The sequence below is a fragment of the Natator depressus genome, chromosome 7 (assembly GCF_965152275.1).
Source record: "Natator depressus isolate rNatDep1 chromosome 7, rNatDep2.hap1, whole genome shotgun sequence".
NCBI classification, from domain to species: Eukaryota; Metazoa; Chordata; order Testudines; family Cheloniidae; genus Natator; species Natator depressus.
The window spans coordinates 36,413,176-36,435,277 of record NC_134240.1 but is presented as its reverse complement, the minus strand read 5'-3'; the positions used below and the strand labels follow the sequence as shown (position 1 = coordinate 36,435,277).

Here is a 22,102-nt window from a genome sequence, read left to right as displayed (position 1 = left end):
GAAAAATGCAAGGAGTAACTTGGGTAAATAGAATGTAATTACCCCAGAGTTGGGAAGGATACTAGGGTAATGCTCCTGCTCTTGCATAAGCTTTTAATGACTTAAAGTGATCAAGATTATGTTAATTCTCATGCTGAGGAGCATATTGGTCCGACACCATCATAGGGGCTTAATTTCAGTACTAACGCTGAAGGAAGCTTGTGCCTACTCTATTGCGTACAGTATAGACAATTCCAAGGAAAACCTTTGTGCTCAAGGAAGTATACTGTCATGACCATGCACTCACTTATATAGGTGTGTTTTCAATGTAATACCTGTCGGTATATGTGTATCACTGTGTGAAAACAGAGGAATTTTTAAGTATGCTTGGTTAATGGTGCTTGATTCACTTGGTGTAGCATATAAAGAAACTTCACTACTTGCAAGGGGGTTATTTGAGATTTACAGATGTAACACAGGGCACAAATTCAGCTCAAGTGAGTCAACTAACTTTCTAGTTAATTTTCACAGTCAGTTACTGATGACTATTCAGCCCTTTAATAATACTTATCCAATACACATCAAGGAGTGCTTCACCCATGTAACTTTGCTTGTAAAAAAGAACCATCTCAGTTTATAAATCAGCACCTGTAGGGCACAATGCTGCCATAATTCTGCAGTGCTAGTTTTCTGCATACTACTACTAAACATATAGAAAGTAAGGAATTAATAGTAGCTGAAAAGGTGTTTGGTACTGAGTAAGCAAAGGGAAGGAGGACATCCTAACAGATGTTAAAACAGCTTTTCTAGTATTACAGGATCCTTCCATGAGTACAATCATCTGACTGGAAAATTAAGGGCATTTATTATGCTTTCAGTTGGCAGAAATGTAGGTACAACCAAGTATTCATTAGCTCCTAACAAACTTGTTCTGTGAGGACCCATAAAACCTTTGGAGGGGAAAGACTTCATGGTTAGTATAGTGAAGGGCTTAAAATTAGTGGTTTTAACAACTGATTTACTGTATTGTACAAGTCCCTGTGCATATTTCTATGCTATTATATGCCATATTTACAGAAAATTAAATCCTTTGTCACAGATAGTGCAGTGTTTGTGAAGACATATGTAATTAGCATGTTGATTTTTCATTCCAGGTTACTTTGTTATGAACATTCCTTTCTTTACAAGAGAAAGAGACCAGTCAAGAAAGGGGAGGATACAACCCTTCTGCTACAGCAAGACTCCACTCAAGAGTCAGGTAATTTGGTAGCAACTAAAATACAAAGTGCTAGAGGGGATGGATTGGAGGCATGCCTAAAATAGAGCTGTAAATTCTAGCTTCAGGAGACATACAAGCCTTAGCTGTGATTGCGCTAATCTGCTACAAATATAGTACCGCATGAGGGGCTAGCTGGCCTGTGTATGTAGCCAGAATTTATATCTCCAACTCCAAGTATAGACAGCCTGTGTAATGGTTTCAGTGCATATCAGCCTGTCAGATATTAATGACCCCCTAGGGAGGATTGATTACTCAAACTCCAGGAGGGCAAGGAGGTGCTGACCCTTGTAGAACCTTTCCTCCCCCCCAATGCTGCAGAAAGTTACCTCTCCCTAGATTCCCAAGCAATTTCCCTTTATCCACAGCTAGAATGATCATAGGCAGAGAGGAAGCTAAATTAGAAGTGTCTGAACCCCATACAGCAAGGCTTGCCTGTTTCTTTCTCCCCTCTAAGTTTTGAGTACACGTCACTTACCATTTGTTTTTACAAAAGACACCATTAAAGCACCAACGTAGGTTCAGGAGAATGCTCACTTGACTGATGGGCGTCCTTATGTTCCCAGCAGGAGCAGACAGACAAGCCCATAGTTCTCACTGTGAGAGTTAATTTTTATACACCATCATTTGAACATAAACATTTCACCATTAGCAAAAAGTTTGTTCATCCACTTACTGATATCAGTAACACACACAAGCTTTTCAAACTTGTAGCTGGCAAAAAAAAAAAAAAAATTCATTATTTTTAAATTTGTCAACTCTAATTTGTATGACAGTGGCTGGAAAGTGACATTTTCATTCCTGTAATACTTTCTGAAGCCAAGGATGAGAAAATAGGTGGCAGTCATATGTATTGGGCCAATGATGAAAGGCTTGGCTGTATTCTTCTTCCCAATAACTGTTCAGGTTGTAAAAAGTTTTCTTCATGGGCCATCTCATGTAAATACCCATAGCTGAATGAGCATCACTTTAGCCTACTCTTAGAAAGGTTTGACTAGTGGTTTCTTTTTAGTCTCTTCCCCACCGTGGTGTGAGAAGATGTTTTATTTTACAAGATTACAATTACATTCAGCAGCTGGTGAAAAATATAGTTTCCGATCTGTTAATCGGCTCCCTGATCAGAATGTCCTCTCTAGTGGATGGGGACAGATATAGGCTCTCTTTTCCAGCACCTGCTGTGCAGCTTTTTTAATACTGTCATCCAGGTTTTCAGCAGCATCTGGGGTGGGGGGAGAAGCAAAGAAAAACATAATAGTTAAATTCAGGACACTAGTATGCATTTATTTGCAAAAAGTCTGAAGAGTCCAAACATCTATTGTGCCAGCACAGGAGGAAGACTAAGAAACAGCAACTTTGACTAATATTTCAAGACTTTAGGAACAGGTTTGAGCTTCCCTAAATTGCATTTATTATATGGTAGAGCGCAGAGCAGTCTATCGCTAGTACCACTTAAGCGACCTATATTACTAATTGGTTCAATAGCAGCGTCTGTGGCCTTTTTCCTTCCTAACAATGCTATGCATATTACAGAAATCAGCAGATCCCAAGAGAGGAAGTTGGGCCAGGCCTTGAAGGTGGCACTCATTAGTTTTCTCTTAAGAATTCTGTGTATGAGGAGCTCTTGATATTTGTATTACCAATAACCATGAGAGCGGGAGTTAGACACTTCTGTATAAATAGTGTTGTCCCTCTGCCAAATGGTAGGTGTTGGGGTACATTAGGGCAACTTGTTTCATGGAACACCAGTTTTAGAGGGAATTGCCTGTATGTGGTTTATGACAACCTTTGGGCTTTCAGAATCTTCAGCCAAACCATCAATGCCCTGTTCCCATGGAGCAACACCTTCCCCCCTAAAAAAAACAAACAAACTGCATCCCAAAACCAAAGCAGCATTTCTTTATTTGTTAGTTTCAGAAGTTCTTAACAGGCCAGTACTAGTCAGTGCCATCTGGTGACACCCACCCTAATCCCAAGTGAAGCCGCTTATGTGCATTCAACATCCTCATAAGCCATGTTAGGTCCTTGCATATAGTTTGTTCTAATCACATTAAGTTTATCCTTCCCACTACTAGAGTACTTACATTTTTCTAACTCCACCATGGCATAATTATTCTTAAAATATGCCTCTGTGCAGAAAATATTTGTAAGCAGCACCTGATAAAAGAAATCCAACAAAAGAAAGGTATTAAGCAAATCATACAATATTGTAATACAAACAAGTTTCTCCAAGAAAATAATTACTACTAACTCATGCTAAATGTATTTAAAAGCTAATGAGTTTGAGATCAGGTGTGTGTGAGTGTAATTCTTCTTTTAGTCTTATGGTATAGAGCCTGGTTTTCTATTGATACAAGTGGGAAGAATTCTGACAGGTTGCCATTTTTTCCACAGCTACTACTTCCAGTAAATGGAATAACCCTATCACCCAACAGTGACTAGAAGATGGGTACTCCGTTACAAATCCAGACGTGACTTTACCAAAAAAAAAACCAAAAAAAAACCTCACATACCAAGTTCATTAAAGACTGAAGTTTTAATTATTTTAGATCTCCCACCCATTATGTCTGGGGAAAATTATGTGGTATTAGAGAGAATACTTGGATGACAGTGTTAGCTTTAATAATTCATAAAATATCATTTGTGTACAAAGATCACAAACTGAAGTTGGTTAACTTACTCCATATTTCTTTTCCTCTCCTACCCGAGAGGTATTTAATGTAACATCCATTAGAAACCTCTTGCTGTATTGTCCGTTTTATTTGTGAACAACTGTGTTCTCTATATTCTGTGATGAACCTGTTTTTATAAATCTCACTGTACTGCTATAACAGTTAAATCAGTGGTGGGCAAACTATGGCCCGGGGGCTGCATCCAGCCCTTGCGCTTTAGCTGGGGGCTCCGCTCACTGCCCCCGCAGCTCCCATTGGCCGGGAACTGCAGCCAGTGGGAGCTGCAGGGGCAGCACACAGAGCTGTCTGGCCGCGCCTGCGCATAGAAGCCGGATTGGGGACATGCTGCTGCTTCTGGGAGCTGCTTGAGATAAGCGCTGCCCAGAGCTTGCTCCTCTGACCCCCAGCCCTGATCCCCCTCCTGAACCCCTCAGTCCCAGCCTGGAGCACCCCCCAGCCAGAACCCTCACCCCCAATTTTGTGAGCATTCATGGCCCGCCATACAATTTCCATACCCAGATGTGGCCCAAAAAGTTTGCCCACCCCAGCGTTAAATGAAAAACAAAAAGTCTCTCTTCTGTGGCTCTCCAAAACTTGAGATGCTAATGTGCATAGTCTCAATTTATAAAAGACTTGCAGCCCAACAGCATTCTTAAAGACAGGAGTACATTTCTGTTGAAGTGAAAGTGGACTTTCCCTGGTTTACCTGAAGGCCCACCCTTCACCTGCCCACCTCCCAATAAGCCTGTCCTGCCGCTTTGAGCAGCGTGGTAATGGGGCGGGGGGGGGGGGGGAGGTTGGATAAGGGGCAGGAGGTCCCAGGGGGCAGTCAGGAGACAGGGAGCAGGGGGGTTGGATGGCGGGGGGGAGGACAGGGAGGTTTGGATAGGGTGTGGGATCCTGGGGGAGCAGTTAGGGTTGGGGTGGGGGTGTGGGGGCAGTGGGGTGGGGGTGTGGGGGCAGTCAGGGGACAGGGAGCGGGGGGGTTGGGGTTCCAGAGGGGGCGGTTAGGGGACAAGGATTGGGCTGGGGGGGGTTGGATGGGTCGGAGTTTCTGAGGGGGACAGTCAGGGGGCGGCAAGTGGGAGGGGGCCAGGCTCTCTGCGGAGGCACAGCCTTCCATACCTGGCCCTCCATACTGTTTTGCAACCCTGAACTGGCCCGAGGGCCAAAAAGTTTGCCCACCCCTGTGTTAGCTCCTTAAAGTCTATCCTGTTGCACAGAGCACGCAGAACCATCGCTTCAGTGGAGGAGAGAAAGGATCTCATTCCAATCTGCAGCGGCTGTGAATACAGCTACAAAGGTCTCTGCTCTCTAGATGGTCCTAGAACTTAACCTGAAGTTAAGGTACAGGGTCTGCAGTTCTCCATAGAAAACTCTAGTTTCAACAGACTCTTTAGATAGGATATTGAAAGGGTGTGACCACATGCATTAGTCAGTCATAGAAAATGTAAGTGCACTTACTTCATGATCATGATTGCGTAGACCAATACAGATGGATCGACTAGCCCTGGATATAGCTGCTGTCATTGCATACAAATTAATGGAGACATCTGCCACTCTCTTCAGAACCAACTGCTCATCAACTATAGTCTAGAGAAGATTAAAAAAATAAGTTTAGCAGCTTCCATTACATCATTTAAAACCGCAATTACCCAGCAATGTCACCCAAACACAATGTAGTACATTTCAAAAAAGAACGTATGCTTGTGTCACTGGTTTACTTCCTTTAGCACAGCCCGTCAAGCCAGTGTAACAAACTTTTACCCTTCAATTTCCTTTGCTTTTGCACACGTATTATCCCCTTCCTCCTTAGCTGTAAATGGTCCTTAAGTGTCATGCATGACACAGATTTTACATTAAGGGCATCAGGGACTCCAGCAATTCTTCGCACCTGTTGGCAGCTAATTGCAGTGACGACAGAACTTTCAGCAGAGGCTGTCTACCACTACCAAGGGTGAACGTAGAATCCCCACCGATTTTATTTAATACATTAGATGGAACTGTATTATACGCGAGGAATACTAGCTTATCATGAGGCAAACCACTGTCCGTATTTTGTCAGTTTTAAATTCTGGTGTAACCTATTCAACATGAAAATCCTATTAAAAAATGTGATTACTTTGCCAAACCTCCTTAGCAAGCCTTCCACTGTAGTTCCAAAATAATAGATGTTTTCTTCAAGTTTCTTGCTGCTTTCCTGTAAGTGAAAACAAAGGGGATCTACTGTTTAGTAATTATTTTAAATACGTGTTTTGAGTGCTCTGTAAGAAACTAGATTAACAACTGGCAACACTGCAGATTTAGCCAAACAGTTTACATAGCGTAAAGGTTGAAAGGGCAAGCTGCTCCTTCACTGCCCAGTCAGGAATCCAAAACCCAGAGCTGGATGGGACTACTTACTGAGCGTGGGAAAGCTCAGACTGTTGTGAGAAGGCAGTAATTTAAATATTCCTAACAGGTGTAGCACAACTTCTAATTCCTTGATTTCAGAACTGCACTGGCTATGTTAAAAATAAATGTTTAATTTAAAAAGGCTGAATTTTAGTGAAGTGTCGAGTCTGAGGCTCATTGCCATCCTGTTAAAGCACCTCAATGCTGTCGTGCATCAAAGGGGAAAGGAGAAGAAAGAGGGCGCAATAAGCAACGAACAGGGCAGTTGTACAGGGGAAAAAATGTGCGTAATTCCAGCCTGAACGACCTGCTTCCACTGAAGTCAACAAGTGCAGTACCAGGTCCGAATGTAGCAAGTGCCACCAGTTTTCAACAGTACCTTTCAAAATAGCAAGTTGGGTTGTTGTTTTTAAACTCGATGAGCATTTTGGATAAAGGAAGACTTTGCTAGACATAGCACCTTTGCCACCTCAGTTAATGGTGTTAAAGATCAAAATGAACATGTCTGGAAGTCCAGTCTTGGCATTTTAATAATATTTCTTCAGTAAAAAGAAGCAGAAGTAACCCTTCAAAAAACACCTGGCAGGCTGCCTTCATATAGCAAACAAAACAAAACAAAATTACCAATTTAATTAAAAATATTGCCTTGCAGGACACTTGAAAAAAGAAACATTACAGTTAATGATGAAGTATGTTCGTTACCCATAAGAGATCTGGGTAATTTTGGTCTTTTCTAAGAATCCGGTTTTGAAGTGATCTTTTACTTCTGATTTGTGAAGGGACATTCCCAACAGGGAAGAAAACCCGCCACTTTCCAAAAGGAGAAGAGGCACTGTAGTTAGGAAGCATCGGACTGCCCTTTCCCTGAGAGAAATAGTAGTTGGTTGCAGCTTCCCTCAGCCAAGCATTACCAAGGTTTTCCTTGGTTAGCAAATGCTAGTTCGTTTTTAAGAGCCCATTCTGCAGGCATTAATTTCACTTACTCTTCCACAAAGGCAAGTACAGCACAGTGGCTATACATTATACATTGTACATTAAAACTTCCCAATTTTACCTGAGAAGGTCTCGGCATTTGCAGTGTTGGGAAATATAGCAAACGCTCAGGAATAAGAAATGCTGCAAATACTGAGGTAATGCCATTTAGTTATCTACAGCAAAATTGTTAGGTCTAAGGCTATTAATCCTGAGAATGGTGATACATCAAAACTGATCAATTCTCTCAACTCCTGGCACCAAGCAGGAGGAAAATACTGAACACAGCATATTTAGCTTGTAGCAACTCTCAAGTATAACTTTTAGCACTATTTTATGGTTTTCACAGTGCAGAGAGAACAAAAAAGCATGGCTTGAACCTCTTGTAGAAAAGATTCATAACTGATATACCTCTCAGAATGAAGCCAGCAGCAGAGAATTTGCTGTAGTAAAAAAAATGGATTAATTTTTAAGTGACATCCCGTCACTCTTTTGGCACCATAGAGCACAAAGTACCTATCCTGGGGATAACTTCACATTGTTAAAGCTCCCCTGTGTGAGCAGAATAGTATTAGTAAGTTCTCTGTGTCTGAGTGCCACTAACACCGAGCAAAATTATCTAGCACAATAAAACCACTTCACTGTTTTCCTATGATTTTTGCATCTTAATGATAGATGGGGAAAACTATATTTTACTTTCTGCAGCTACCAAGTCACATGTACTCCACTGCACTAGGTCATCCATTTGTAAACCAATGCTTATTATCATGCATGTAACACAAAGCCCTGTCTAGGACCAAACTATTCAATAAAAGGAGAGGAATTAGAGAAAGGAAAAAAGAAAAAAGGGGTTCCACTAAGGCCAAGAAAATGAGCAATACTTTGAAAGAGAAGGGAGTCAGATGAGGAAGGAACTGGTAAGAGTTTCTACTGTGACAAACTTGTGCTACTCTCCACTAATTTCTTCCCTTCCTTTGAAAGGGTCATTGTCATTTTTCTATACACTCCCAATTTTACACTATATACAAATAAAGCCCACACTTAAATTTCTGCAGGATCAGGGCCTAAGGCTGTGACAAAGAACTGAGAGACCCAAGTTAGCGTGGTGGTAGGCCAGAATCCAGATATTCTATAAGGGCACTGCTTCCTGCACCTCCCCTTGAGTTAAGATGAAGGAAAACTGTCAAGTAGTTGACACTGGCTTTTCTAGTCCACCAATAGGTTTGTTTGATAATTAACATTCAGTACTTACCTCAAGGCTGGGATGTGCTACTCCATCTTTGCCAACTAGGCCTAAATCCACTTTTCTGCCCATGCTGTCATGGAATTTGTTCACAAATATCTCCAATGCCACGCCGACATTTCCTTTCTTCATTTCCCTGAAACATTATAGGACAACGTACGCTGAAGACTGTACCTCTCTCCCTCCCCGCCCCCCATCCCCACATCTCAAACACGGGAAATGTCCTCAGAATCAGCAATACAAGTGCAAAGAAGAAACAAATGTATACATATATATCAGAGCTCATTGCATGCTGAACAAACTACAATCTGGCATGAACTTTGCCAGTCACCAAAGCCTTTAATGGGCTCATATTAACCCCATCTCTTGCAAACTAAACAAATTTCTGGTGCTCTCCCTTAATCATAACACCCAAGCCCATCTTCATTACCTTTCTGAATGTGGACTTTCTCCCATGCCCTTATCTTTGTATATTTGGTGCTGTTGTGGTTTATCCTTGAGTTATAGCCAAACACGCACTGTGTCATTTAGGGAAAACCCAGGAAACAGAAGACTCCTGAAGATGCTTGCAAACAAATATGGGGATGCTGGATAAAATTTTCAGAAGCACCCAAATGACTAAGGTCCCATGAACGGGGTAAAAGTAGAAAGGAGAAATAGGAGCACACATGCTCTCTCTCTCAGAAGCAGCGGCTGTAGCAGGAATTTCTCTATCCTGCTCTGCTTCTTGCCTCCCCCATCTACCACCAAGAGAAAAGGCGGGGGGGAGCAGAGCTTTGCCGACTGTAAGATCTTTGGAGCAGACGGTGGGCATGTGTACCCTGGGGTCTGTTTGGTTTTGGTACCAATGCAGTTGCACTAATGTAAAAGCAACATGTACCAGCGCAGCTTATTCTGCTACTTAAGCTGCACCAGTGCAAGGCACATTTTACACTGGTGCGGGTCTCTGTCCTGGGGTTTTGCACTGGAGCAGTTAGTGGTGTAGTTGCGCTGGTGCAAAAACCCCCACTGGAGCCAAGCCCGGCATCGTACTATGTTTGGGAAGTGCCGAATGTACTGTTGGCGCTACTGCAACACAACTGACAAATGACAGTGAAATAAAGGTAACGAAGAGCAAGATGGTGGAGGAGGTTTGCGGGCTGCAGGACGGAGGGAGGTCTCAAACTATTGTAATAGCCGTAGAAAGTACTGGAAGGTTAGCCAACATTTTTGTGGTTTCCCTCCTTATTAAGTCTTTACCTTACTGCTTAGTCTGGTTAGCAGTAGTATAAGAGTGTTCAAAATATACAGCATGTTGTGAAGCAGAATGCAGCTACCTTATCAAAGATGCCAGGACTAAATTACAAAAGGCTCGTATATTCTTTAAGTAGGCTAGAGCCTTTTCCCTATAAAATCTAGAAACCCAGGCTCTGTTATCACTGAGTTGAGGATCCTACAGCTGTCCTAGAACAAGGCTGCTGAGCATGGCTTAGTATATAAGAATAGCCATTAATGAATTTCTGGACAAAAAAGTTACATTACTCGCTGGATGATTAAAAGGTACTACAAGACAGATTTACTCTAGTCCACCCATGTAGACTAGTAAAACATGTAGAGATTTAAGTCACTGTTTTAAAGTTGTAAAATAAAATGGAGTTGTCTAAAGTTCATAAACCTACAGAGAAGATGTCTAAACAAGCATCAAGAGTTGAAATGACTTTTCAAAGTTTTGTGAAGGTCTCAAAATACTCTAATTTTTGCTTGCAATCTCTCTGCTCTAACCTGCTGTTAAATGGCAATGTATTGACTATCAATTTTGGATAACTTAAGTGAATGTTACTAGCAAGTAGTAAGAACATACTTAATTTTTCCAGTTAAGATTTTTCCTGCATACTGCATACCCGTCAAAGCAATATACATTCGCAGAATTTCATTTGTTCCCTGTAAGAGACATGATACAAATATAGTCAATACCAGGTGCCCATTACCTCCAGTATTTCATAAACCTAGTTATGCAATGCACATATTTTTTTAAATAACGAGTTTTTAATGTTTAAAGGTAGGGTGTGATATGTTCTTTTTCCACATTACTTTTAAGAATTCAAATTCATTTTAGGATGAACTCCACTTTGGTGGTCTATCCAAGACAAAGAACTCCCTCACTATTGCTGGCAGACAAAATACTGCAAAAGAATCAATAACAAATGAATTAAAACATGGGAATTAGCGTTATAATTTTGAACACAAGTTGTTTAGCTAACATACCTACTTATTCACATATCTTTTGCATTTTTTAAGTTACACATTTCATGCAGTTCTAGTTTATAAGTAGCCACAAGCAATCCACAGTATTTACCTTACTGCCCCAGCTAGATTAGATCGATAATTTTCAGCTTTCAGGATTATTTTACTTGATCTTTTAAAACGACATTAATGAATTCTGGAGCCTCTTTTTCTTTGAAGCTTCTAGCTATTTTTAGTTTGATGAGATTCAAAACCCAATTGTTCAACACATCCCAAGCGTCACTGGTGCTTAGTGACTGCTTTGGTCTGCCTCTTTGCTTAGAGAAGTAAACACTGCATACTTCACTTCTCTAAATAAAAGGAAAGGGCAACACCACCACTAAACATCAGGCATATTTGGTCTACAATATGAATGTCAGAGCACTCCAAAATCAACAGCACTTTGCTCCCACAGATTTAGTTTTATTTGAATACTCTAGAAGTCCATTTTAATTTAATTCCACTTTCCTCTTCCACAGTTGCATTTTTAGAAACCAATTTCAAACTGAAATAAACATGAACTTATCCTGCACTAAATGTATTTGGATATTACATTCAAATTGGAAAATCATTTTTTCTTCTAGCCAGGCCTCAAAGCTTGTAGCTGCTAATGCTGATTTAGAGAGCTGTCTGTTATCGCTGCCACCACCACATTAGGATTTTTTCCTTGAAAGAAGATGCAAGGGAATAATAATGCTGAAATAAACATAAGCATTCTGTCCTTGCCTGCAGTAGAAACATACTTTCTTGTCTGATAGTGCTTGTTCTAGCCCCCACAATGAGATAGAATGTAAACTTTTCCCAATGTTTTTGTCAAAGAAAAACACAAGTATCTTTAAACTTGTCAAGCAGCTGCTTTTATGCCAAGTAATCACCGCTTCAAATTAGGAAAACATTAACTTAGGAGGAAAGACTCAAGAGAGTTAAAGCCTGTGAGTATATAGCATTCTGAACATCTTTAGGAACAAAAAATTTTGGCAGCATAAAATAAGGCTATATACTGTTCATGATAAAGTCTCATCACACTTTACTCAACCCTCACCATACATAATCTACTGTTGGCTAATAGGAAAATGGTATTGGGTAATTAATTCAAACTAGTGACCTATTATCTTACACATACAGAAATTTACTTATATATAATTGTTGTTCTTTAAGCCCTATTTAGCTACAATACCCATTTTTCCACAAACTTTAAGACTGAATTTTTTTTTTTGTCCTTTTGAATTTTTGACAGAGGAAAGCCAACATGGTAGAGAGTTGTGTTTCGGCCAACTGGCAGAAAGAGACGTTCATTTGCTGATTAACGGCCACTGGATCCCTGTTCCAGCTATCATAGTATTCTTATTCTGTGTATTTCTGGCAGCCATTTGCCAAGATTTTAAGATTGTGTATTAAGTGTCAGCAAAATCCCAGTAAACTGAAGCCTTCTCTCTGTGCATAGTACTCTGCCTCTGCAAAATCCCAAAGTTTGCCATTGAAACTGTTCTTCCTGTCTTTATGGACCTTTTAAAATATGAATGAAACCATGAGGACAGAGTCCATTTTATTAGGCTGAGCACTGATTAAGTCAATAAGACTTTATGTAATACCTAGATAACGCTTATGCACTAAAAAAAGAAGGAAGTTATTGTTGCCAGAGTTCTTTGCCCACACTTATCTGGGAAAAGAGGTGAAGCATTTATTCCTGTTTAATCATTAAATTTTGCTTTAAAAAGACAGCCATATTTCCGATAAGTTGTGCACACATAAAACCTCCCTAAATGCCAAGAATTTAAATGGTTTTTGACAACAGCTTATATCTAACGCAGACAAATTAGTGTTATATTAGTGCTTTTGGAAGTAGAAGGGGAGGGGAGCGAAAGAAAGAACTAGCTGCTGGGCTTTTACCTGGTATGCAAAATTTATGCCCAATAAGAAGCTTTAAATTGCTTAACTGCAATCCCTTCAGAAGTGTGAAGGTAACAGAAATGGTGACAAACTACTGCAGTATTAGCAGGTGCCAGTCTAACATGATATCTTCTTCTGCCAGCTGTTCATTTTAAAATAAACTGGCCGAAACAATTAAATATATAGACTGCGTACATGGGAAATTAATTGATTTTGTTGTATACTTGGTGTTAAATACCATTCTTCAGAGCAAACAATTTACAGCATTTTAAAGAGGTGATTCAAATGAAATTTACTGTATTTCAGAGGCGAACTACAGCAGCTGGTATCAAAGAATAAGTTATTGAAAGCCTTCTAATGAAGGTGGAATGTTTTAAGATCCTACCGACTGCTTGACTGGAGAATCTGGATGGACTAAACTGTTAAGATTTGAATAAACTTTTTGAAATATATTTCTGTTTGGGGTCACCTAAGCTGGCTAGCAAACCTTGTTAAAAACAGATTAGCAAAACCTGTTTAAACCAAATCTAAACACAATCCTTTAGCTTCACGTCTTAAGAATGACTATTTAAAATGGCAATGCCATAGGGCTGCCGAGTATCACACAGTTGTAGTTGCTGCTTTTACCACCAAGAGCCATTGTGGTGCCTATTTTGCAGGCAACCTGTTTGCTTTTTGAACAGCTGCTTCCAGCACTGGAGTCAAGTGAGAAAAGAACAGCTGGGAGGCGTAGGTGGCAGCAAGGGCAGACCGTGAGGGGACTCAATAGTGGACCAGGCTCCCCTATCCAGAGATCAGCCCAAATACCTCAACTATCGTCCAAGAGCCTCTCCCCCAGACAGCCTCCACAGAGTCACCTGACACCTGAACCCCCGACCTACCCTATCATCCACCCTGGTAGTCTCAGAGCCCTTCAGGCACCCTCTAGCACCCACCTACCCATGCCAAGTTCCTACCCCTGCCACTGCTTGGGGGTTAACTGACCACAAACTGAAGTTTGTTACATTCCAATTATTTGCAAATATGCTCATTTAATAATGTGCATAAAATATCATATAGCTGCATAGAATTTTGGTGGTCATGATGCCATCCCAAAAATACTAAAAAGAATAAGCCTCCCAAATATGAGGCAGATGCACATCTAGGACACAGATTTGTATCAAATCTTTCCAATGCAAAAGGACTCCATTATTAAAGTGAAAAGTTTCCAAATAAGATTAGTAAGGAAAAGCTAAGAAATATGAAATTTTGTTTTAACAAAAACATTGTATCGAAAAGTTTACCTTGGAGGAGAAAAGGATTTGCCTAGCTCAGAAATTTAAGATAATCAAGAAAGCTCACCAGCCCAGGCATAAAAATGCATCTGTCAACTGCTATAATTAATGATACATACCCACTGAAAAAAAGTTACCAATCCCAGGCAAACAGAAGTTTGCAAGACTTGCCTATCTTCTCTCTCTAGTTGTTCTAATTTCTTATTTTGTTGTTGCCCTTGTTTTGTTTAAAGTTGTTAATTTTTGTTTAATTTGTTTTTTTAGGACAAATTTTTGGTAATTCACCAACTTCAGCTTGCACCTGTGGCTCTCTCTAGTTGTTCTAATCTCTTATTATGTTGTTGTCCCTTAACAATATTCCAAATTGCTGCTGCACTATTTGCACCATCCTGTAAGTGTCCAGCTAAGCCTCTTTTCTTCCTAGAGGAGACCCATGCTCTTTGCTGTTCGAACTGGATAGCAGCTCCCTTGGAACAACTGGGATACATGGAAGTAATCTGAAAGCTGGATAGGGGCAGGGTGAATTTCACAGTCTCAAATGTGTCATTAATTATGGTTATTCGATGTCCTACTACATCTCTTTCGGGGATAGCATTATACCACATCTGTTGTTTAACTATTTTCAAATACCTTTGAGAGGCATTAACATCAATAGCATAAGAAGGGGTATATTGTAAGATGGTACAGGTTAAATTGTTAGTTACTGGGATCATTTCAGTACAGGTAAAATTTCCAGTGGCAGAACATACTCTCTGAAAAGAGAAAAGGAGTACTAGTCACACCTTAGAGACTAACCAATTTATTTGAGCATAAGCTTTCGTGAGCTACAGCTCACTTCATAGGATGCATTCAGTGGAAATTTCCAGTGCATTTCCATTGAATGCATCCGATGAAGTGAGCTGTAGCTCACGAAAGCTTATGCTCAAATAAATTGGTTAGTCTCTAAGGTGCCACTAGTACTCCTTTTCTTTTTGCGAATACAGACTAACACGGCTGCTACTCTGAATACTCTCTGAGTATGAGTCTGGTTATTTATAATTGGGTAACTAAACAACAACAAGGGCTCCTTTCTCCCAATACACTACAAACCCCTGGAATGGCCATCATATCAACCCCTTCATAAAACGCATCTATTTCCAATTCAAATTCCCTAGAGTCATTTGTGGTAATGTCATATACTTTTATTTCTACTGATTTATTTGTTTTTTATTTAATTGTTTGCTTATATGACATGTTCTGAATTTTAAAAAATAAATTTTTTAAACAATACTTAAATAAATTACTAACATGTGAAGGCCTTGGCCATTGGGTTTTATTAGACTAGATAGTATTGTTTATGTTTGGATATATTACAGGGGTGGCAATGGTAATGGAGGTAATTGGCAGAGGCAGTGGTTATGGCAATAAGGAGTTTTTGATATTTTTTATTTGAAATTTGCTTCCAACCTAAAAGTGGAGTTTGTTTTCTTCCACACTATCTTTATGAGGTACTTATATGGCCCCTATTAGTGTAGGATATTGAGTGCCTTCAACTTTTGATGTATTCATCCTCAACACCCTGAGAGATAGGGTTTAAGTCAATGTGCTCCTGTGTGGTTTGTTTAAACTTGTGGGACTCATCTACTTCAGTGGAGAATGGCAGCACTCCGTAACTATTACCTTAGGATTCCAACAGGCATTTGCAAACAAACAAAGAGCCCATAGGCCCAGTCCTGCCATATCAGTCTGATCCTCTGACACCGAGCACAAAATAAAGTAGGTAAAATATTCTTTCAATTGTCATTCATAAACCAGCCAGAGTGATTCTTATACAGCCACCTTTATGGGAAACTCAGGCTCTACTCCTGAACCTTTACCTTCTGTCAGGGAGTAATACAGAGGCAATATGGCTCCTGTCCAAGAAAGTAATGACAGGTGTCACCGTAAAGTCTGGCCAATTAAGGAACAGAAGGACGAGCTTAAAAAGGAATGCAGCCAGAAGGGTATAAATTAAGAGGAATATACATTTGAGAATGTGGTCCCTTTATGCTTAATTGGAATGCACAAGACCCCTGACAAAAGAAATGAGAATCATTTGTACTATTTTAATTTATCCTCTAATCTACTCCTCTCTACTCTGCTAGATTACTGGGACAACATAAAATGTATTTGCTACATAGGTACTTATTTTGTTCTTTTATTAAACAAAGGAAACCCTTTCCCACCATATTTTTTTAGTCTGTTTTAATATTTTTGGCTGACAATCAAAATGGGGGGAGGGAGAGGAGTAAATTCCTCTTGCTCAATTCATACAGAAGAAGACCATTTTATACCATTGGTTTCGGCTTGCTTTTCTGTATCTTAATTTTGAAATTCTGACCATTTTATTTGTTGACTTGTGGAAAAAACCAATGGGCTTTCTTCTGCTAGTCCACAAATATGTAACAGCACAAGAAAAAGAGGAAGCTGTACATTAATTAGAACAACAGAAATGTTGTCAGTCAGTAGGACTATCACATATTACATTGCTTTAATAAGGAAACTTTGAAAAATTATTGTAACTAACCCCAGATGCCTACTTGGCAAGTAGAAGCAGAACAAGAAGTGAACCTGATATTGAAGAGTTTGGTGCCAAACAGTCCATTATGTGATTGTTCTAACAGATGTAGACAAAATCCAGAAATAAGGAGGATTGATGGAGATGGGGAAATGTACTAGAGATACCAGGCTGGTGCCAAATATGTGATGAATTAATGACGGGCCTGATCCTGGTTGCTACAAATCCAGAGGAAAGGGGATTTATAAAGTAAGAATGACTAGTAAATTTCTGTAAGACATTTTATAACACCGCTAGGCCAATTTCTTTTGGTAGGATGGGAAGGAGGGACCAGGCCTTTCCTTCTCTTCAGACTTCTGTTGTCAGCTGGTAAAATACTGTGCATCCCTGCTGCTGGAGAGAGAAACAACTGACCCCGATGACTCAGTAAGGCCCTTATGAACAGGGATGACATCACCAACATGGTCAGTGTATTGTCTCCATCTGGTAGCAAGGGAGGAACTTACCCAAGTGTCAAGATTAGAAGAGAAGACTGGATAGAAAGCAAGCATTTTTAAAAAAAGAGATGTAATTGCAATGTTTTTGATGAAAGTTGACTTGACTCAGACTTCCTATAAATCTGGTAGGAAAGTCTTCCCGTATTTGGGATAACCAGAAAAAAAAAAAATCCTTCTATCCGCCAAATCCTTCCTTTACTTTGAAGGACCAACTTTCAGTTGCTCCGAATTTTTGTTTCACTAACTGATCAGTTGTGGAGCTCACTGATTTAGTTAACGCAGTGAAATAAAAATTGGATATAGGTGTGGTAAAGCTAGGTGAATGCCAGTGGCCTGACAATTATAGGACATTTTCATTTGTGGCACAGAACTTTTGATGTCCTGTTAAAATTAAAGTGAGAATTGCCCTCTATTTGTAATAGTTCTTCTGGAAAAAATCTATACTGAAAACCCGAGTCAAACAAACTAGAGGAATGATTACTGATGACCCAGCTATGAAACAAGGGAGAATGTATTTTGCAATCAACAAGATTTATTTTTAAAAAAATCATACTCTGGGACTGTCATAGGCTTGGTGGTCTCAGACAAATTTTACTCAAAATTTCTTTTTTGTTTTGTTTTTGTTTTTTACTTGTAAGAAGCCTGTGAGGAAGAATCTTTACAAGATAAACTAAGTTTATCTATGCTTACGCTCCAAAAAAGTAAGCTACATCACAAAGTATCTTTGAACAAACTTCTGTTTGAGTCAAACAATTCCATTAGAGAAAGCAATTCCAAATGTAGAAACTAACATTCATGCATTCTGAAACACCTGAACATTTTGTCTAGAGTTCTTACCACCAAACCTGACCCATGTGTTAGCACTGATTCATCACAAAACAAAGAATAAGAATGGAGGGAAGTTAGTGGAAAATTCTCTTGTTACTAATAAGACTTCACCCCAATGAACCTCTTATTTAAGCAACTAACACGCAATGAAGCATATTTACTTGGTGTAAGCTGGTTATAAGTTTTAGTTAAAAAGCATAAAGTAAATAATGGATTTTTTAAATTTTGAGTCAGAATCCTCTGGCTATAAAAATGCTGAGCTGGGACTGTGTTTTTTTCCTTTCACTATGTTTTCTCCTGATACCATAGTTAGTAATAGCTACTATCATTTTGGTCAAAATGGTCAGTTTCTAAATGTTTAAAGAGGAGGCAATTATGTCAGTCAGAATGTCTTCCCAAAAAAAGACATACCACTGACTCTTTAGGGACAGACAGATGTCAGTTCCATTGGGTATTCAAACTGTGTGCCCAAAAAGGAGCAATCTATTCTCTAGACCCTGCATGTCCTACGGTCTTTACAGAAGGAACACTCTTCTCCATGGCACATCAGATAATTCCAGCTGATACAGCAGAAAATTTGAAACTCCAAATGAAGGTCATTAACACGATTCGTTGTCCATTCTGAAAGAATGCTATATAGAATTTGTTTCATTTAGTTTCAAATTTATGCCAAGAAAACTTGGAAGGTAGAGTTGTTCTGATTTACAGTAGCAAAGAAGAAGTGGGACCACTAAACACCGAGGATGGAGTGGAGGTCAAGGATAATCCAGGCATGGCCCAATATCTTAAATACTTTGCCTCAGTCTTTAATAAGGCTAAAGAGGATCTTAGGGATAATAGTAGCATGACAAATGGGAATGAGGATATGGAGGTAGATATTACCATATCTGAGGTAGAAGCAAAACTTGAACAGCTTAATGGGACTAAATCGGGGGGCCCAGATAATCTTCATCCAAGAATATTAAAGGAATTGGCACACGAAGTTGCAAGCCCATTAGCAAGAATTTTTAATGAATCTGTAAACTCAGGGGTTGTACCGTATGATTGGAGAATTGCTAACATAGTTCCTATTTTTAAGAAAGGAAAAAAAGTGATCCGGGTAACTACAGGCCTGTTAGTTTGACATCTGTAGTATGCAAGGTCTTGGAAAAACTTTTGAAGGAGAAAGTAGTTAAGGACATTGAAGTCAATGGTAAATGGGACAAAATACAACATGGTTTTACAAAAGGAAGATCGTGCCAAACCAACCTGATCTCCTTCTTTAAAAAAGTAACAGATTTTTTAGACAAAGGAAACGCAGTGGATCTAATTTACCTAGACTTCAGTAAGGCGTTTGATACCATGCCACATTGGGAATTATTAGTTAAATTGGAAAAGATGGGGATTAATATGAAAATTGAAAGGTGGATAAGGAATTGGTTAACAGGGAGACTACAGCAGGTCCTACTGAAAGGTGAACTGTCAGGCTGGAGGGAAGTTACCAGTGGAGTTCCTCAGGGATCAGTTTTGGGACCAATCTTATTTAACCTTTTATTAATGACCTTGGCACAAAAAGTGGGAGTGCGCTAATAAAGTCTGTGGATGATACAAAGCTGGGAGGTATTGCCAATTTAGAGAAGGACCGGGAAATCATACAGGAAGAGTTGGATGACCTTGTAAACTGGAGTAAAAGTAATAGGATGAAATTTAATAGTGAGAAGCATAAGGTTATGTACTTAGGGATTAATAACAAGAATTTTAGTTATAAGCTGGGGACGCATCAATTAGAAGTAACGGAGGAGGAGAAGGACCTTGGAGTATTGGTTGATCATAGGATGACTATGAGCCGCCAATGTGATACGGCCGTGAAAAAAGCTAATGCGGTCTTGGGATGCATCAGGCGAGGTATTTCCAGTAGAGATAAGGAGGTTTTAGTACCGTTATACAAGGCACTGGTGAGACCTCACCTGGAATACTGTGTGCAGTTCTGGTCTCCCATCTTTAAGAAAGATGAATTCAAACTGGAACAGGTACAGCGAAGGGCTACTAGGATGATCCGAGGAATGGAAAACCTGTCTTATAAAAGGAGACTCAAGGAGTTTGGCTTGTTTAGCCTAACTAAAAGAAGGTTGAGGGGAGATATGATTGCTCTCTATAAATATATCAGAGGGATAAATACCGGAGAGGGCGAGGAATTATTTAAGCTCAGTACCAATGTGGACACAAGAACAAATGGATATAAACTGGTCATTGGGAAGTTTAGACTTGAAATTAGATGAAGGTTTCTAACCATCAGAGGAGTGAAGTTTTGGAATAGCCTTCCAAGGGAAGCAGTGGGGGCAAAAGACCTATTTGGCTTTAAGATTAAGCTCGATAAGTTTATGGAGGAGATGGTATTATGGGACAACATGATTTTGGTAATTAATTGATCTTTAAATATTCCTGGTAAATAGGCCCAATGGCCTGTAATGGGATGTTAGATGGGGTGGGATCTGAGTTACTACAGAAAATTCTTTCCTGGGTATCTAGCTGGTGAATCGTGCTCATATACTCAGGATTTAGCTGATCGCCATATTTGGGGTCGGGAAGGAATTTTCCTCCAGGGCAGACTGGAAGAGGCCCTGGAGGTTTTTTGCCTTCCTCTGTAGCATGGGTCACAGGTCACTTGCTGGAGGATTCTCTGCTCCTTGAAGTCTTTAAATCACGATTTGAGGACTTCAATAGCTCAGACATAGGTGAGAGGTTTTTTTTGCAGGAGTGGGTGGGTGAGATTCTGTGGGCTGCGTTGTGCAGGAGGTCAGACTAGATGATCATAATGGTCCCTTCTGACCTTAGTATCTATGAATCTATTCATACTTGCCTCAAAAATCAAAAGGATCCTGCTGTCCCGGAGATAACGTTCATAGGGGTAATCTTTCATATAGCCAAGGCCTCCAAGAACTTGTAAAGCTTCACTTACACAAATCCAAGCACCTTCAGAACTAAATACCTGCCAAAAGCACAGTAAAGTTGGCATCTACTGTCGCAGTAATTAAAGTTAAACAGAAACTAGATTGCTTTATTCTTATATCCTAAGTCAAAAAGAGGGATAAGACTAAGAATGAATTGGGATTAACTGTTTATATAAACAACTTGCAAAATATGTATCTTGCAGTGGCTTTCATCCGAGACAATTTAAAGTTTTCTGTGATTGCACTGGTTACAGTACGTGGGAAGTGCACTGGTCCATAAAAATTAATGTTCAGACTGAACAGCCACTCCAAACTCCGTATCATAAAAACAACATGGTAATTCTCTATTAGGATAGATGAACACAAGACAGTAGAATTACTTTCAGCCTGCTTTAGAGATTAATCCATGCTAGAGGACTGATGCCACCTTAACAAAATAGCTACTTGTATTCAGACTACAGAAAGATAAACATACTTAACATTTCTATAGTACCTTCCATCCAAAATCTCACAGTATTCTACTGCCCAAAAATCTCAAACTTAGTCTCTTTCATCCTTTTAAAAAGAGGATTGACTTTGTGCCATGCTGGCTCCTCCTTTCCCCTAGGTCACATGGAAACTCCACTGTGAGCTCCCTGGGGATTCAGATCCATGAACTGGGAGAGAATGGAGCAGACCACTCAACAGTTTAAATCTCCCCAAATTCACATGTCCAGGAAGCAAGTTACTTTGGACTGAGCACGTAGTAACATAGGTTCACCTTCTAGGTAGTGGAAAGCCTTCAGTTCTCAAGAAAGCTTTGCCAGTTAGCAACATTCTGAAAACTAATTTAGGAAATGCTGGAGAGATATCAACAGTAAAGCCCTGAATTGTATCCTTTTACATATTGCCAGCCAGTACAGAGGGCAGGTCTGACTCCCTCCCTCACCCCTATCCTAAGGAGCAAGGGAGCAGCTGCATTCTGCAAGTTTCCCAGCTTCTGAGTCAATTTCAAGGAAAGCCAGGACAGTGGGTCCTTACTAGTTACATTTTGACTGGGTGGGGTGGTCCATGCCTGGAGAAACACCTGGATACTGTTGTCTTTGACGACTGCCACAATACAGGCCTCTCACAATTGGAGAGTAATCCAATGTTATCCCCAAATTCCACACCTGCTGACTTTCTATTTGCACCCCTACTCCCTAAATACTGGGCATGTGTAAGCAGGATCCTCAGAACAATTCCCCTTGCTCACCGGCAACACTTCAATCTTGTGTCAGTCTGTCCAACAGTGAAAGAACAGCTCTAGGCTGCTCTGTGTAAAGTCAAATTTGAGAAGAGCTGAGGAAACTGGAATATTCAGTATCTTTTTG

General features: G+C 39.9%; 2 protein-coding genes across 2 annotated transcripts in view; one reads left to right on the top strand and one right to left on the bottom strand.

The window, feature by feature from the left end:
- The window catches only part of CFAP92 (cilia and flagella associated protein 92 (putative)), a 131,331-nt gene extending 127,434 nt beyond the window's left edge, over positions 1-3,897 (top strand). Inside the window, exons 20-21 of the mRNA XM_074958126.1 lie at positions 1,134-1,237; positions 3,647-3,897. Of these exons, the coding sequence (XP_074814227.1) occupies positions 1,134-1,237; positions 3,647-3,690 (148 nt within the window). The 3' untranslated portion in view covers positions 3,691-3,897. The remainder of the gene's footprint in view (positions 1-1,133; positions 1,238-3,646) is intronic.
- ACAD9 (acyl-CoA dehydrogenase family member 9) overlaps positions 2,106-22,102 on the bottom strand; it is a 62,237-nt gene continuing 42,240 nt past the window's right edge. Inside the window, exons 12-18 of the mRNA XM_074958128.1 lie at positions 20,660-20,788; positions 10,374-10,453; positions 8,543-8,669; positions 6,047-6,124; positions 5,389-5,517; positions 3,337-3,409; positions 2,106-2,474 (exon numbers count right to left, since the gene is read on the bottom strand). Of these exons, the coding sequence (XP_074814229.1) occupies positions 2,374-2,474; positions 3,337-3,409; positions 5,389-5,517; positions 6,047-6,124; positions 8,543-8,669; positions 10,374-10,453; positions 20,660-20,788 (717 nt within the window). The 3' untranslated portion in view covers positions 2,106-2,373. The remainder of the gene's footprint in view (positions 2,475-3,336; positions 3,410-5,388; positions 5,518-6,046; positions 6,125-8,542; positions 8,670-10,373; positions 10,454-20,659; positions 20,789-22,102) is intronic.